Source organism: Hipposideros armiger, unplaced genomic scaffold (assembly GCF_001890085.2).
Source record: "Hipposideros armiger isolate ML-2016 unplaced genomic scaffold, ASM189008v1 scaffold_95, whole genome shotgun sequence".
NCBI classification, from domain to species: Eukaryota; Metazoa; Chordata; class Mammalia; order Chiroptera; family Hipposideridae; genus Hipposideros; species Hipposideros armiger.
The window spans coordinates 3,507,419-3,521,598 of NW_017731445.1; the positions used below are offsets into that span (position 1 = coordinate 3,507,419).

Below are 14,180 nucleotides of genomic sequence, written 5' to 3' on the forward strand. Positions count from 1 at the left end.
GCGGCCGTGAGCAGCTGTCCAATGGTCGGCGAGCGACAGCCTCAGCCAGGAAGAGTGCAATGATAATACCAACATGGGCCAGTGAAGCAACATCCTCCACAACTAGATTGAAGAACAAAAATGACAGCAACTTGTCTGTTCCCCTTCCCCGATTCCCCAACAAACTCTAACCAAAAAAAAAAAAGGTATGCAACTAACATTGAAACCTCTCTGGGCAGAGCACTGTTGCCTCGGTGAGGAGTGGAGATGATATACACACTGGGGGAGGGGCTTGTGTGGGAGGGATATATACTTCAGAAACCTGAGTTCCTAAAGACAGGGAGAAAGTGAAATCAGGAAGTGAGGACTAGATGAAGAGCTATTTGTACACCCATGTCCAAAGCAGCATTATTCACAAGAGCCAAAAGGTAGAAGCAACTCAAGTGTCCATCAACAGATGAATAAACAAAATGTGGTATATGCATACAATGGAAGGTTATTCAGTCCTAAACAGGAAGGAAATTCTGACATATGCTACATGAGTGAACCTTGAAAGCTTTATTCTAAGTAAAATAAGACTCTCAAAATGACAAATACAGTATGATTCCACTTGTAGGAGGTACCTAGAGTACTCAAATTTATAGACAGAACGTAGAATGATGGCTCCAGGGCTTGGGGGGAGGTGGGAGTTATTGTTCAATGGGTACAGAGTTTCAATTTTGCAAGATGAAAAGCTTCTGTAGACAAATGGTGATGGAAGCACAAAAGTGAAATGTACTTAATGCCACTGAACTGTACATTTAAAAATGGTTCAGGCTGTAAACTTTGTTATCCGTAGTTTACCACAATTAAAAATATTTTTTTAACCAAATTAAAAGAACTTCTGAGTTTAAAAAAGAGAAAGGAAACAGCTTGTCTACTTTATAACTTAGTCTACGTTTTTTCCTATTTCTGCTACCAAAGGGTTAGAAGAAAGGAAATTCATTTTAATTGACTATTATTAACTATTAACTAATATTAGTATTTAGAACTGCAAATTCTAACTGCAAATTCAGAACTGCAAATTGAGCAAAAAGTAGTAATGCTTAATCAGTTGAGATGGATGGAAAACATGTCATTAAAGCTGCATTATTGTATTATGAGTTAAATTGAGGAAAAGGCCCATGTTTTACTATTCTTCACATTCTTAAAAATGATTAAAGCCACATCCATTTATTGCTTTAAACACAGAAAATGCTTAAACTGAACCACAAGTTTGATTTAATATGTCGATGACAGAGTTCTTCGAAGACTCTGTATAGTCAAATAATAGCTTTTATGGAAGTGAAATGATTAAAAGCAAAGAGCCAAGCACAAAGATCCCATTGAGGGGCTGATGGTAAATCTGGTCGATTTGAAATTCCAAGAACTCACCATTACAGCAGAATTAATGCACAGTATAATAATAAATTCACCAAGCAAAGTATTGAGCCTCAAATGTTCAAGAAAAATGAAATTTTGGTCACTGGTAATGTGAGGAAAACCACTAATACACAGAGCCACTGGACTCACTTAATGAGATTAAAATGATATAGAGAGAGAACAGAAAAGCCATCCTAAAATGTTCCTTGAACACCAAAAGGACAAAATTGATAGATATAAGTATTCAAAATACCAAAATAGAGTAGGAAAGAGAAAACCCATGTGTGAATTAAGAAGGCCTTCTCCTTGAGATTTTTTTTATGTGGATTTATCCTGCTTTCCCCTATTACCTCGCAGCTATTAGATTTCAATGCTAAGTTTACACTTAACACTTGACACAAAAAAATAAATTCCTGATAGGCAAATAAAAATTAATAACTGTATAGCCATAGCAAAGACGACTGGGGGGGCAAGGGGCAACAGCAGTGAGAGTCCCTCTCTGACACCAGAGCATTCATGGCTGGAAAACATTCTTCCACTTAATGATAATCTTCAATAGTTAGTGGGATCTCTGCCCGCTTTCATTTTCTTTTCCTCTGGCAAACTTCCATTTGCTCTGGCTTTTGCAATCATAAAAAATAAGTAAATTTGACTCAACAAAACCAAGTATTATTTTACAAGTACAAACTGAAAATCCATCTAAGGTTTGGCTTGTTGGTTTTGAAACTGATGCTAATTTTAAGCAACAATTCAGAGAACCCCTGGAGGTTTACGTGAGCTCGTCAGTAGCAAAATCATTTTTAAATAATTTTAAATGTTTTCCAGAGCAAGAAAGAAGCTCTTTAAACTGCCGAATTTCTTGGCACATTCCACACACCCACCTAATGTTACTGTTACCCGAATGCGAACAGAGTTGAAATTTCACTGCAAGGCAAAATTAAAGGTGAGATATTTGGCTCTTGATTTTCTGTGTTGAAATGACTATAACATCTTAGATCTTGACTTAGGGTCCACAGATGAGGCCTTCAGATACAAATTTAATACTCTTATAAATGCCTAACTCTTACTTTATCCATCATATACAACAACAGTTAACATTCTGCTGAGCAAAACAAGAGGGCAGTGATGAACTTAAAAACAGAGGGGAAAAGTTTAAGAATCAAAAACCTACCCTCATGCTGTGATAAATATCTGCTGGCTACAGCAACTAGCAGCTGAAGCAATTTGAATAGTAAATGCTTTTATCTCAGCGTACATTGAAAACCCCTGATACTGGTGCAAGTGTGGGACACATAAAGCTGACACTCAGGAACCAGCTGAGAGTCCTGAAACTGCTGTCACCAGTCCTTAGGAAACGAGAAGTAACGCAAGAGGGTTCAACCACACACCACAGTATGAACTAACTGCACCTTACAAGGGAACCTGCTCTGTGGCCCCTAACAACCCAAAAATCACAGAATGAAGTTTCAATTGAGAAAGGCAGCTTGAGGCCCCATCTCCACATCCCCACCAGGGAAGGACGCTGGGACCTAGATAATTAAAAGATCCCTTCCAAGAACCCATGACATCATATAAACAAGATATTAAACTTGATTTCTCAATTTAATACGACTTTGTCCAATCACATGAAATTATGATTCTATAAACATGCAAATCTTCCCTATGTTCTCCATAAACTTATTTTTGTCTCAGTCTTGAATAGCTACATTTACATGCCCTCCAAAATGCAAAAACTAAAGCATTATAAGGGTTCTCCTATGGCCCCCAGCAACCAGTAAGAGCGCTTGAAAATACACAGAATCATAGAAAAATAAAGATCACATTTCATGGATGCTAGCTTTTCCACCTAGACAGAGACAACTATTTACTTCAGCAAATACTGAGTCTTTGAGAAGACAATGTCAATTTTATTGCTTTTTGAAATAATGTGTAAAGCACGGAACTTTACAATTTGCCCATGAGCAAGTCCATCTTTAAATATATTTATGTGGTGAGAAGTACATGCATATGAATATATAGAATTTTTAAATCACCATCATTTACATTACAAATTTCTTTATACAAACATCTTTTTTCTGAAAAAGAAACTGAGTGACTGGTAAGGACCCTCTGAGACTGCAGAAAATCCAGCTTTCCATTTAAGCAGCCTTTCACTGAGAGACATGAGTGATGGCAGATGAAGGCCTCTTGAGAATAGACTCAACAGAAAATGACAGCGGTTCATTCACCGAGAGTTTTGTTCCAACTTGTTTGGCTACAAAAAGGTCTTTTGCGCATCTATCTATTGTAAATGTGTACTTCTGGTTCTCCTTGACTAAACACTCTCTGTGTTTCTTAGGGGCCTCTTCAAAGGCCTCTTTGACAAATGGTGTTTTCAACTCAGGACCTGATTTGTCATTAAGAGTTTGCTGGAATAGTGAGTGGAATGGATTATGTTTAAGTGGTAGAGGGTGCCTGGTGCTTTCTTTGCTGATCTTGGTTAAGACGTGCCCTTGAGCTGCCAGGGAGTCCGTGTCAACAATCGGAGAGAAATTCCGTCGGGGTGGGGAGAATGCAGACCTCTCAGGAACAGCCTGGTGACCCTGAAGGTCACTTCTTGAGGTCTGGACCTCAGAAGTGTGAGGCAGCACCAGAGAGCCTTCCAATTTGGGTGGCAACATATCATGTTCTGTACTGAGCCCATCCTGGACTTGTACTCCCTTCAAGTCCCAGCTGGCCCCAGGTTTCAAGGCTTGAACTGAGGTGGTGGCATTTAGCAGGCATTGCTGGTAGAGGAGTGTGTCACTAATGGGGCCACACTTAGGCCAAACTAAAAATCTTGAGGACAAGGGATACTGTCTGTAAGTTGTGGCCACACTGACATTGGAAGAAATGAGTTCCATATTTCCAGACCCTGAATACTGCATGGTTAGATCAAGGCAGGTGGGCAAAAAATTACAGAAGTCTTTGCTTGGCGGTTCCACTGGGGTGGGGTTGTAGGCACCTTTGTAGGAATTGTATTCAGGTCCATGCACCACGCGGTTGGGCAGGAACAAGGCAGCAGCTTGGGAAGCTTCCAACATCTCCCTCTCTTTATATTCTCTCTCCAGCATAATGTTCTCCAACTCTTTATCGGCAAAGGCCCGCCTTTTTCTCATCCGGTCACTTACTGGGGGAGGTAGAGGTAAGCTCCCTCCCACATAAGTCTCTGCTGGAATGGGGCGGTAGCCTAAAATAAGCAAGCATTGCACACGAAAGAGATTAACATCTAGGGAAGAAAAATCTGGAAATCCAGAGGCAACCCAAAATACTACAAATTGCCAGAGCAAGTGTTTACAGTTTTATATCACTAATATTTTTATACAGAAAGCAAAAGTATTAGCTCAATTCTAAACTGTTCCCTTGGGGGGAAAGGATACCCATATAATAGCTTTTTGTTATTTTTTATTTTGTAGTTATAGGTTTGTTTGTTTACTTTGACAAAAAATACTTCACTAGCTGAAATTTTAGCATTCTTCCCAGGCTCCTACACAAGGTTGTTGATCTCACTTCAATCAATGACTTATTACTATCCGTGTTATCTTTTTCCATTATTAAAAAAGATATCTATACCTAGAGCCGAAGTCACTTTTATTTTCTAAAGATGGCTCATTATGTACACATTGTTACAGTTGGAGAATAATCCAAGGAGAACTAGGAAAAAAGAGAAAGTTAAAGCAGATTAGTGAGGAGAAAAACAGAAAAGACTTAAGGAAACAGAGAAACACGGAAAATTGAAAAGAGCTGTTGACTAGTCAAACAGATTCTGTAGTGAACACCAAACTAGGCCCCTACCCCTGACTACCAGTGCAAACAAACAAACAAACATGAGAGCAGAGCATGGAGATCCCGGCTATATTGAAAATAATTGCTTTAAAACATTTTTCCCAAGCACTAATCATGTTAGCCAGATACTCAAATTGTTGAACAAGCAAATCATTAGAACATAGCTTAAATCATTCCATACTTCATGAAGTCAAAAACAAAGATCAGCATAACAGCATGAATAGAATTCCTGCCGGTATAACATATTTTCATCATCCCCAAGCACTCACCACTATCAAATTTGTATGAAGGATCCACTGTAACATTTGTGTTTACGTAGTAACAAACCCATCATACTCATTTGCAAATAAAATAAAATTTGAAAATTAATGTTTCCTTTACCATGGTAAGTTTTTTGCCAGGAAGTTATTTACTTGAATTTACTATGCTATTTAGTCCTCCCACTTCTCAAATTGCTTTGGCACAATTTCAATTTATCAGTGTGGTCCCTATGGTTATAAATCTGTTTACCTAGTTTGTAATCAAATTCACTTCTTAAACATGAGAAACCATGCTAAGGCCCGAAGTACACAGCACAGGGTAAGACACAAACAAACTTTAAAACCTATCCAGAATAACCCAATTCAGAAGCCACCGTAAAAAACAGAATTCAAATGTCTATTTTTTATTCTTCTTTGCAACCTGAATCTTACAAAGCAGCAGTAATTAGTGCCAATATAAACCTTTCTTGTCCTGAAATGGTGAAAGGCAGTCAGTATATTATTTATCAGATCAATAGATATATTCTATACCTGAACAGAGATGCTTTGAAAAATCAGTAACATTTTAAGATAAATTATTGTATCCCCAGGCTTTACAGAAAGTGAGAACATGGAGAGAACTATAGACTTAATACTGTTCAAATTCAACCTCCATATCTCTTATTTGAGGCTACAATCTCGACTGTCAAAATGGTAAAGTGATGTGTGAAATAACCACAATTATAGACAGTCCAGGAAGGAAAACGGTAAAATGAAAAAGAATAAATTTAGAGGCTGAATTGTCCAGACTAGAGGTCTTTGTTGGTGTGGATAGCTGTTAAACTCCTCACTTGACTTACTCTATTTTGCTCCAACTATAACTAAATAATTTTTTTTAATTTATTTCTTTCCAGGACATCTGTTTCGGGATCACTTGGCGCTGTATCTCTGTACATCCCTCACCCTAGGACAAATTCCATATGCACTCCATGTTAATCTATTAACTATTAAACAGACAACAAAATTATCAGTAACAAAAACTTCAGGAGGTATGTGAGACTTATTTTTCTTTGTCCTGATTTCCATCTTAGGGCAAAACCTTCTAATAAAAAGTACCTTCTCCTCAGATTGCTCCTTCACAGGTTAGTAAAAATCCCATGTGCCAGAATGATGAGAACTTCACTTAGAATTTGGTTTAAAAGGCTAAAGGAATAGTTTTGCTTTGCGTTACCTTCTAAAATACTTTTGGCCAGCAAACTAGGTGCCCTGACTTGCCTCTGATACACAGCTTTGCGCTCGAAATTATTCTGTTTCCCGGAAAGCCCCTTCTTGTCCTGTAAACACAAACACACACGAAAAAAAAAGAAAAAGAAAAAAGAAAAAAAACATAATTAATAATGCTCTGAAAGAAAACGTGGGAAAGAAGCGAGAAGAAATGGTGTCTGCAACTCTCCCCCGTCTAAATGTATTTCGCTTCCTATCCCATGTTTAAATGATTCCAAATAAGTTAATATTAGCACTCCTTAATTCCTGGGCAACAAGTTAGCTCCGTCCGAAGCCGTCAGCTGGTGAGCAGGGCCCCGGGCTTTCTCTGTGGCTGCTTTGTTAAGAGTCACGCAGACTCTCCCAGTAGCCAAAAAACGGGGGGACATGTCTGAGGAAGGTGAAATCTACAGCCCAGGAGCTGGTGGGGGCCTGACCCTGAAAGACAGCTACAGCCGTGTGCTGGGTCCTTGGTGCCCAGGGGTAGTGCTGAAGGTACCCAGGGCTGAAGGTGCCATTGGACAGTGACATGGGGCCGGTTTCTCCTCACAGTAGGACGGGTGAGACGGGTGCAGGGTGTTGAGGGAGAGATAGGAGGGTCCCTATCTCTCAGACAGCCCCTGGTCTGGCCAAAAACTCCGGGTTATTCACTGGGTGACCCGGACGCAAGAAAGCGAACAAAACCCACAGAGGCCGCCAGAGACGCAGGACAAGGGGACACCACCCTGCACCCGCTGTCCCCTCCTGGTGGTGGGATCCTGGACCCTTCCACACCAGGGTCCAACGCAGCAGGCCGTGGGGAGCTTGAGGGAACGCAGGGCCCGCGGTGAAACACGCTGGACGCAGGAAGAGGCCGAGTCGGACCAGGGCCACCTTAGGCTTCCAGCGTGCTCTCCGGGGCCCTGGGGAGGCTTTCTATTAGAGTCACTGCCTTTGGTGTAAGCGGTGATCCACTCCCCAGCCCCTCCTCGGTAAAAAGTAAAATAAAAAATCCTCCCCCTTCCCTGAGCATGGGAGGGCACCGCGCACAGCCTCAGGAACATCAAGTCCAAGGTTCAAGACGTACGTTCCTCTTAAAGACAACCCTGGCTCTCCTCACAGCTGGAGCCCTGCCTGCGGTGGGAGACGCAGAAACCCCTCCACCGGCTATTAGGTAGCTCTCGCGTTCAGAAGCTTCTTCTGGCTGCACGACCTTGGGCTTCAGGCCCCTAACTTCCCCTAACACGTTTGGTCTAATCTATAAAATCGTTAGCACGTTCGGCCGATCTTAAATGGCCCGTGATGGCGGAAGCACCCTGTGCTTTGCGTGCTGCGTTCTTCTTTTTCGTGAACAGCGTGAGAACAGCGCGGAGCATCACGATGGACGCCACGCACTGCAACAATCCCTAGAATCCTCCTCTTCCCGATACCACCAAAATAAACTGGAAAGTATTTTTTTAAATGCCTTTCCCATACTGTCAACAGCGGGCCTGACCATGCTCAAGCCCTTTTTTGACACACAACCTTTTCTACAAAGTTCCCCAGTGACGTCCCGGGCATCCTCCCTCGGTACCCTGCAGGCCAGCGTGGGGAGAGGTGTTCTCACCACACTTCCGAGGAAGCGCCGGAGTCCCCGAGGCTCTGGGCCTGCGTGGGTGGGAAGCAGCCGTGTCCCCTCCAACTCCACGACCCCCACCGAGGCCCCCCCCCCGACACCACAGCGAGGCGCGCCCCGGGGCCCAGCGGGTACGCACCTCGGTGGCCTGCTGCCTCCGGAGCGCCACCTGGGCGGCCATGACGCGCTGCCGCTCCACCACCAGCAGGCAGTTGGCGCACTGGCAGTCGCGCCAGCGGCAGAAGCGCTTGTGGCCCTTGAGGCAGGACACCACGCCGTGGTTGCGGCAGCGCGCGCACTTCGGCGTGCGGCTCAGCTTCCGCGGCTCCGCGCCGCCGCCCGCGTTCACGCCGCGCTCCGGGTGCCCCGCGAGGGCCTGCGAGGCCTGCGGCGCCGGAGGCGGCCTCAGCGGCAGGCTCCCCTGGTTCTCTGGCCTGCCGGACACCCCCGGGGACGCGCCCGCCTCCTCGCCTTCGCCCTCGAACTCCGCGTCGTCGTCCTCCTCGTCCTCATCCTCGTCGTCCTCGCCGTCCCCGTCTGCCGGCGGCTGGGTGGACCCCGGCGGCGTTCGCGGCGGCGCCCCGCAGCCGTCCTCCTCCATCTCCAGGCTCTCCACGTCGATCTCCCAGTCTCCGGCCGCCGGGCCCGCCTGCCGGTCAGCCATGGTGTGTGGCACCTCCTTCGGGCACAAGCTCAGTCGCCTGCACTCTGGGAGACACGAAAAGATCCCCAAACCCACCGGCCGCCATGAGGCACCGTCACCAGGCCCTGGGACCAGACCTCCTGGTCTCCCCGCCTCTGGCCCCTTAAGAAGCCCTGATCTCCACCTGGCCCTGACATCCAGGCCAGACGTACCTGTCTGGTATCTAAAGAATTCCCCCCCCCCCGCAGAATCCCCAACCCAACAAAGTTTTTATCTATTAATTCTAAGTGCTCGGTGAGCACCTGACCTTTAACCGCAGCCCCCTCTGGCTATACACCCGCTTTGGGGACAGTCCCTGGGTAATGACTGTGCCCAAGTAGGCCAGCCTAGGCCACTTGTCAGGCTTCCCCATACCCAACTAGTATGACCAAGATGAATATAAAAATGTCGATGAAGAATTATTTTTCTTTTGATGAAAAGGGGCCCATTGAACACAGAAAGGTACCACCCTATGACTCCCAAATGTCTCTCATCCACCTACACCACCCCGACAAATAACAGAAGTGTTCTGCTGTCACTACAGCCCCACAAGGACGCTGGGCACAAAGCTGCAGATGCTCTTCCAGCATCAACAGTGCTTGGGCCGCGGAGGGTTGAGCCGGACTGAGAGCCTCACGGGCTCTGTGTACATCGGAGATGGTTTGCACTTTAACGCAAAACTTCCAAATAAATTGAAAAGATAAGGAAAGGTGATTTGCACCCTTTGCCCTCCCTGACACCCCAGCAACATCACAGCACTCACCAAGACTCTGAGGCCCGGGCTAGCAGCCGAGGCAAAAGATATCCAGCCTTGGGACCTGGCTCTTGGACTGCTGGCTGTGCTTGCAAACAGAAATCGGGGTCGCCACACCCTGCCACGAAATCGGGGGCTGAGCGCTGGAGGCGAGGAGCCCACTGGATGGGAAGTGGGGGAGAAAGGGGGATGGAGAAGGTGAGTCAAGTCCTCACGGCCTCGCCCCACACATCCCGATCTCTGCAAAGCTCTGATCGGTCCTCGGCAGCCCCGGGCGCTTCACCTCGCTGAAGCTACTTTCGGCTTCCTCTGCCCCAAACTGGGAGGGAAAGGTCGGGCCACCCTGGCCTGGCTCAGGCCGCGGGCTCTTGCGGAGGGCGGGTGCACGCAGCTGCGTGCGGCGCAGCGCCCCTCACTGCAGTCTCCAGCCACCGCTCCCTTTCCCAGTAATATCCGCTCGGGCCCCCGGGCTTCGCGCCCGCTGATTGGCCAGTTGTCAAGCGGTGTGCACGCCGATTGGCTGAGGCGCGCCGACCCGAAGCTCTCCCCCTTCAGGCGGCCACCACGCTCCTCCTCCTCTCCGCGCTCCGCCAGAATACTCCCGCGTCGCCTTCGGTGCAGCGGGGTAGCAGGTCCGAACATTAAATCCGCCTACCGAGGTAAAATCGCCATTTATCTTGGGGACTAGGGAACAAGCCGACACCCACTCTTATGAATCGCGTTGTCCACAAGAAAAGGTAATAGACGGCAAGGCAGAGATAGAAAGGCTACTGTTGGTCTCTACGTTATCAGCATCACCAGTATTTCTGCGACTCAATCATTAACCCAGAGTTGGGCGCAAAAATGAGGCCTCTCTAATCGGGTGAACGGCTGCATCCTACTTTCTCCTGCAAGACTAAATCAATAGTTACCTTGCACCGCAGCGCCGGGGCAACGGACAAATGACCTGTAGATACTTTTGTGTCTAGCGCCTCTCATCTTCGAAATGCAAAGTAGTTCCTCATTAACCTTCACCCTGCCTGAAAGGCAGGCAAATCGCCAAATTACCTATGTCACATTTTTCTGCTATGTCAATTACTACTATGGTTGATTTGGGGGAGAACGGACATACATGCCAATAAGAGATTTGGGTACAATATATTCATTCCAAGCATGTTTTTAAACGAAGCTCTTTTATTTAAAAAAATTACTTTTTAAGGTGCATGAATGTATTTCTAAAGAAAAAAAGACTTTTTACTGACTCCTTCAAAAATCCTCACATAAACGTTTAATAACAGTTCCATTTACACGTTGAAAAGAAATAGTCCCCTAACACAATGCTGCATTCTACTTCTTCAACTAAATTTAAAATCACTGAGATGCTTTTCTAGTTAGGTCTTTAAATAATTAATACCTCTGAGGGTCGGTTTAGGAGACAGATTAGGAAATTGAATGCCACTGCACTGAGCACATAGTAGGCCTGCAATAAATATTTGTTCAAGGAAGGAAATTGCTGAACTGAATCTATGTTACCCGTCAGAAAGTTATGAGTTAACCAAACTCCGAGAGGCTGGAACAAGGCTGCTTAGGAATTGCTATGAAGCTAACGCGATCCACTAGACTCACAGGTATTCTCGAACTTTTGGTGAGGCTGTAAAGCTCTTCCCTGGTCACCAAGCACTGAGGTTTCCCTTAGTGCGGGGCGCTTCTCCTCAGAGCCACTTGCGATGCCCAGTGAAGAAAGTAGAGAAGCGGTCCCACTTATTCCTGTGGGCAGCTCAGGTGCCCTGGGCGTCTCGGAGGGTGACAGGAGCCGTGCGCGCTCAGACATGGGACAGAATCACGGTGTTGGTGCCTCTTGCTTGGCACCACCTAACACCAGTGAGTTTTACCTTCTGTGTAGCTGCTTATATTCATTAAAGTGCATTTGTTCACCTACGTTAGAGAGTTTGGATTGACTGCAGCCGAACGATTTACCCCGTTTTCCAATAATGAAACAGGTTCAAAGAGCTCTGGGTCACACAGTGGTCTCAGAGAAGGCAGTGGACTGGTGAGCGCCTTGGTCTATGTCGGCCTCTGCCCTGAAGTCTCAGAAACCTCACGGAGCCCTTAGCTCCCCCAGCCAGAAAAACTCACAATGGGTTCGCGTTTTTTATTTTGTTCCCCTCCATCTCTTCTAATTTTAGTGCCTAGCGTTATGAGCAGACCTCCCGTAATAGGATACAACACGTTTTTATCAACTCATTCTGGTGTTTTCTGTCTCCCTCCGCTAGCTACATTTCTGCCTTTGCCAACAGGCTCCACAACATGCAGGCAATCTACAACACCCCCACCAGCACCCCTACTTCTGCTCTGTGGGGGGGGGCAGGCTGGGCTTTTACTTTATTTATTGTTTGGTGGGCGGGGTAGGACCTGAACTCATTAGCTCTTCACCGGTTATTATGAACATTAAGAAACTAAATCAAGAAAGTAGTTTGTTAATTTTGAGTAACTGGATTGGGGGGGGGGGGCGGGAGGGAACAGGAGGGAAAATGGGCGTGAGCGGCTGTTTACTAAACAGAAAATAAACAAGAAGGGCAGTTTGAACTGGTTAGAGTTGTAAAAGCTGCTATGTAAGAAGGAAACAAGTGGGATTTGTGTACAGTAAACCACACGGGCTGATGCCAAGAAGGGAGATGGGGGCGAATCCCTGAGGATGGCGGAGCCGGCTCCTGGGAGCACACCGAGAGAGCCAGGCCCTCCGAACGTGGTTCAGAGCCCAGCGGCTCCCCCACCCCTCTCCGGAGCATCCAGTCAGACCTGGAGAAAGTGGCGTCCCAGTGCTTCCCCGAAAGACTGGGCCGGCGGGCTTCTGGGTGGGCGGGCCCAGGACCGTTCCCACCCCGGCAAGCTCCCCCAATCCCTAGAAAAACCTCCGCAACAGCCCCACTGGCTTCCTCCAGACTTCCCTGCCCGTTTCCACGTGCCCTCTCTCCCCACCCTTCCAGGACCCCATCTGCTGTGTTCGGGGGCATGTAGCTGTAATCGTGGTCCAGATGAATTACACTCCGTTCCTGGACCTCAATGCCCCCCAGAGAATCGCAACCCCACCAATTGCTGAGAGGTGAGGTGGTGTGGGAGGGGGGTGAAGGGAGGGAAGTTTTTATAATGGGATGAGTTTAGGGAAGTGTGAGGAACACTGATATTAAAGGCGAAATTATCTGTATTTTTCTGGGAAATTAAAAAAGAACCTAAAGTTCCACAAACTGGTCACTAAATGAAATGTGCAGAAGCAATAGTAGTCAGGGAGCCTGGGCTCAAGGCTGATTGTTCCCCTGACTACGTGACCTTGGTCAATTATCTTTTCTGCGACTCAGTAGCCACAGGTGCAAAACAGTATGAGGGGCCTTCTTGGCCCGGTGGTTGTGAAGACTCAGTAATAATGAGGTTAGAGAGTCTTCACATAGCAGGAGCTCTATAAACGTTCATTTACCCCAGGGGTTGCAGTGCGCGCAGCTCCGGGAGGGTCCAGCCTCCGCGTGCCTCACAAGCTAGACATAGGCGAAGGCTCAGGAAATCCAGCTCCTTTCTCCAGGACGTGGCTGAGGATCTGTTCCTAGAAGAAACAGAAGTGCTTTTCGCTTGTAAACCGACACCAAATTACTAAATGCAATTCGGAGTCCCTCTTGCAAATGACAAAGCATCGGGCGGTTATTGACGCGGGTCCCGCCTGAGGGGGGCAGAGTGGAGGCCCGCGGGTCGCCCCTCCTCTCCTTCTCTCTCCCTTTCCCCAAAATCATTCTCACCAGTACTCCTTCCCATCCCTGAAGCTCAGACCCACCCTTTGCGAAGTCTGCCTTTAGAGAGGCAAGCAAGGGAACCTAGACAATAAAGTAGGTAAGAGGAGGGAGTTCCCCTTCTCCTTCTCAGTGAGGGTGATTTTCTGTTTTCCTACAAATACCCCCCTCTCTCCCCGCCCTCTCAAAAAAGGGTGGGGTCTTGTATTTCAAATCTCAAAGTCTGGAGGCCTTGGCTCCCGCTGGCCCATCGAATTCCTTGCTGCAAATCCCAGCTGGCCTTCCTGCCCACCCGCACCCCATCACCCCTGCAGGCCCTGCCTCCCTTCCGTACATACCACCACTTTGGTCTAGGGTCTGGCTCCAGGGTGCTTGGCCTCTACAGCCTGGCCCCACCACCTCTCGCCCGGTTTATTGAGCCCTTGGCAGCGGAGTTGAGCGGCCCTGGGCGGTTCCCCGGACCCTGGGCTCTACGCAGGCAATTCGAATTGGAGGCTGAGCGCCGGGGTTTCAGAGCTGACAGACGGGGCTTAAAAGGCCGGATCAGCTGCTCCTTGGCTGAGATAGAGAGAGAGGAGAACCCCTAACCTCTCTCTGCGCCTCACTCCCCTCAACTGCAAAGTGGAGTTAACCTTAAAAGAGATGACGCCTTTAGAGCCCTGGCAGGGTGACCACCCTTACTGACCATTCAGTACGTGGGAGCTGTGAC

The 14,180-nt window shown here is 47.0% G+C and overlaps 1 protein-coding gene across 4 annotated transcripts; it reads right to left on the bottom strand.

Moving 5' to 3' along the window:
• Nucleotides 1-2,465: 2,465 nt before the first annotated feature.
• On the bottom strand, nt 2,466-10,129 carry DMRT2 (doublesex and mab-3 related transcription factor 2). Of its 4 annotated transcripts, XM_019645874.1 has the most exons (6): nt 10,000-10,129; nt 9,726-9,877; nt 8,420-8,988; nt 6,655-6,757; nt 4,972-5,052; nt 3,261-4,588 (listed from the first exon to the last, which is right to left on the bottom strand). In XM_019645874.1, exons 3-5 carry the CDS (start codon nt 8,942-8,944, stop codon nt 4,997-4,999), a joined length of 684 nt encoding a protein of 227 aa, XP_019501419.1. In that variant the 5' UTR covers nt 8,945-8,988; nt 9,726-9,877; nt 10,000-10,129; the 3' UTR covers nt 3,261-4,588; nt 4,972-4,996. The 4 variants fall into 4 exon arrangements, with proteins under 4 accessions (XP_019501418.1, XP_019501419.1, XP_019501417.1 ...); XM_019645873.1 differs by lacking the exon at nt 4,972-5,052 and having other exon boundaries at nt 2,466-4,588; nt 8,420-8,981; nt 10,000-10,121; XM_019645872.1 differs by lacking the exon at nt 4,972-5,052 and having other exon boundaries at nt 10,000-10,121.
• Nucleotides 10,130-14,180: the final 4,051 nt, after the last annotated feature.

Coding starts and splice junctions, on each gene's coding strand:
- DMRT2 (XM_019645873.1), bottom strand. CDS start 8,944: ATGGCTGACCGGCAGGCGGGCCCGGCGGCCGGAGACTGGGAGATCGAC. Junction 6,758..8,419: donor GGAGGCAGCAGGCCACCGAG/GTGCGTACCCGC, acceptor TTGTGTTTACAG/GACAAGAAGGGGCTTTCCGG. Junction 4,589..6,654: donor GGCCAAAAGTATTTTAGAAG/GTAACGCAAAGC, acceptor TGCTTATTTTAG/GCTACCGCCCCATTCCAGCA.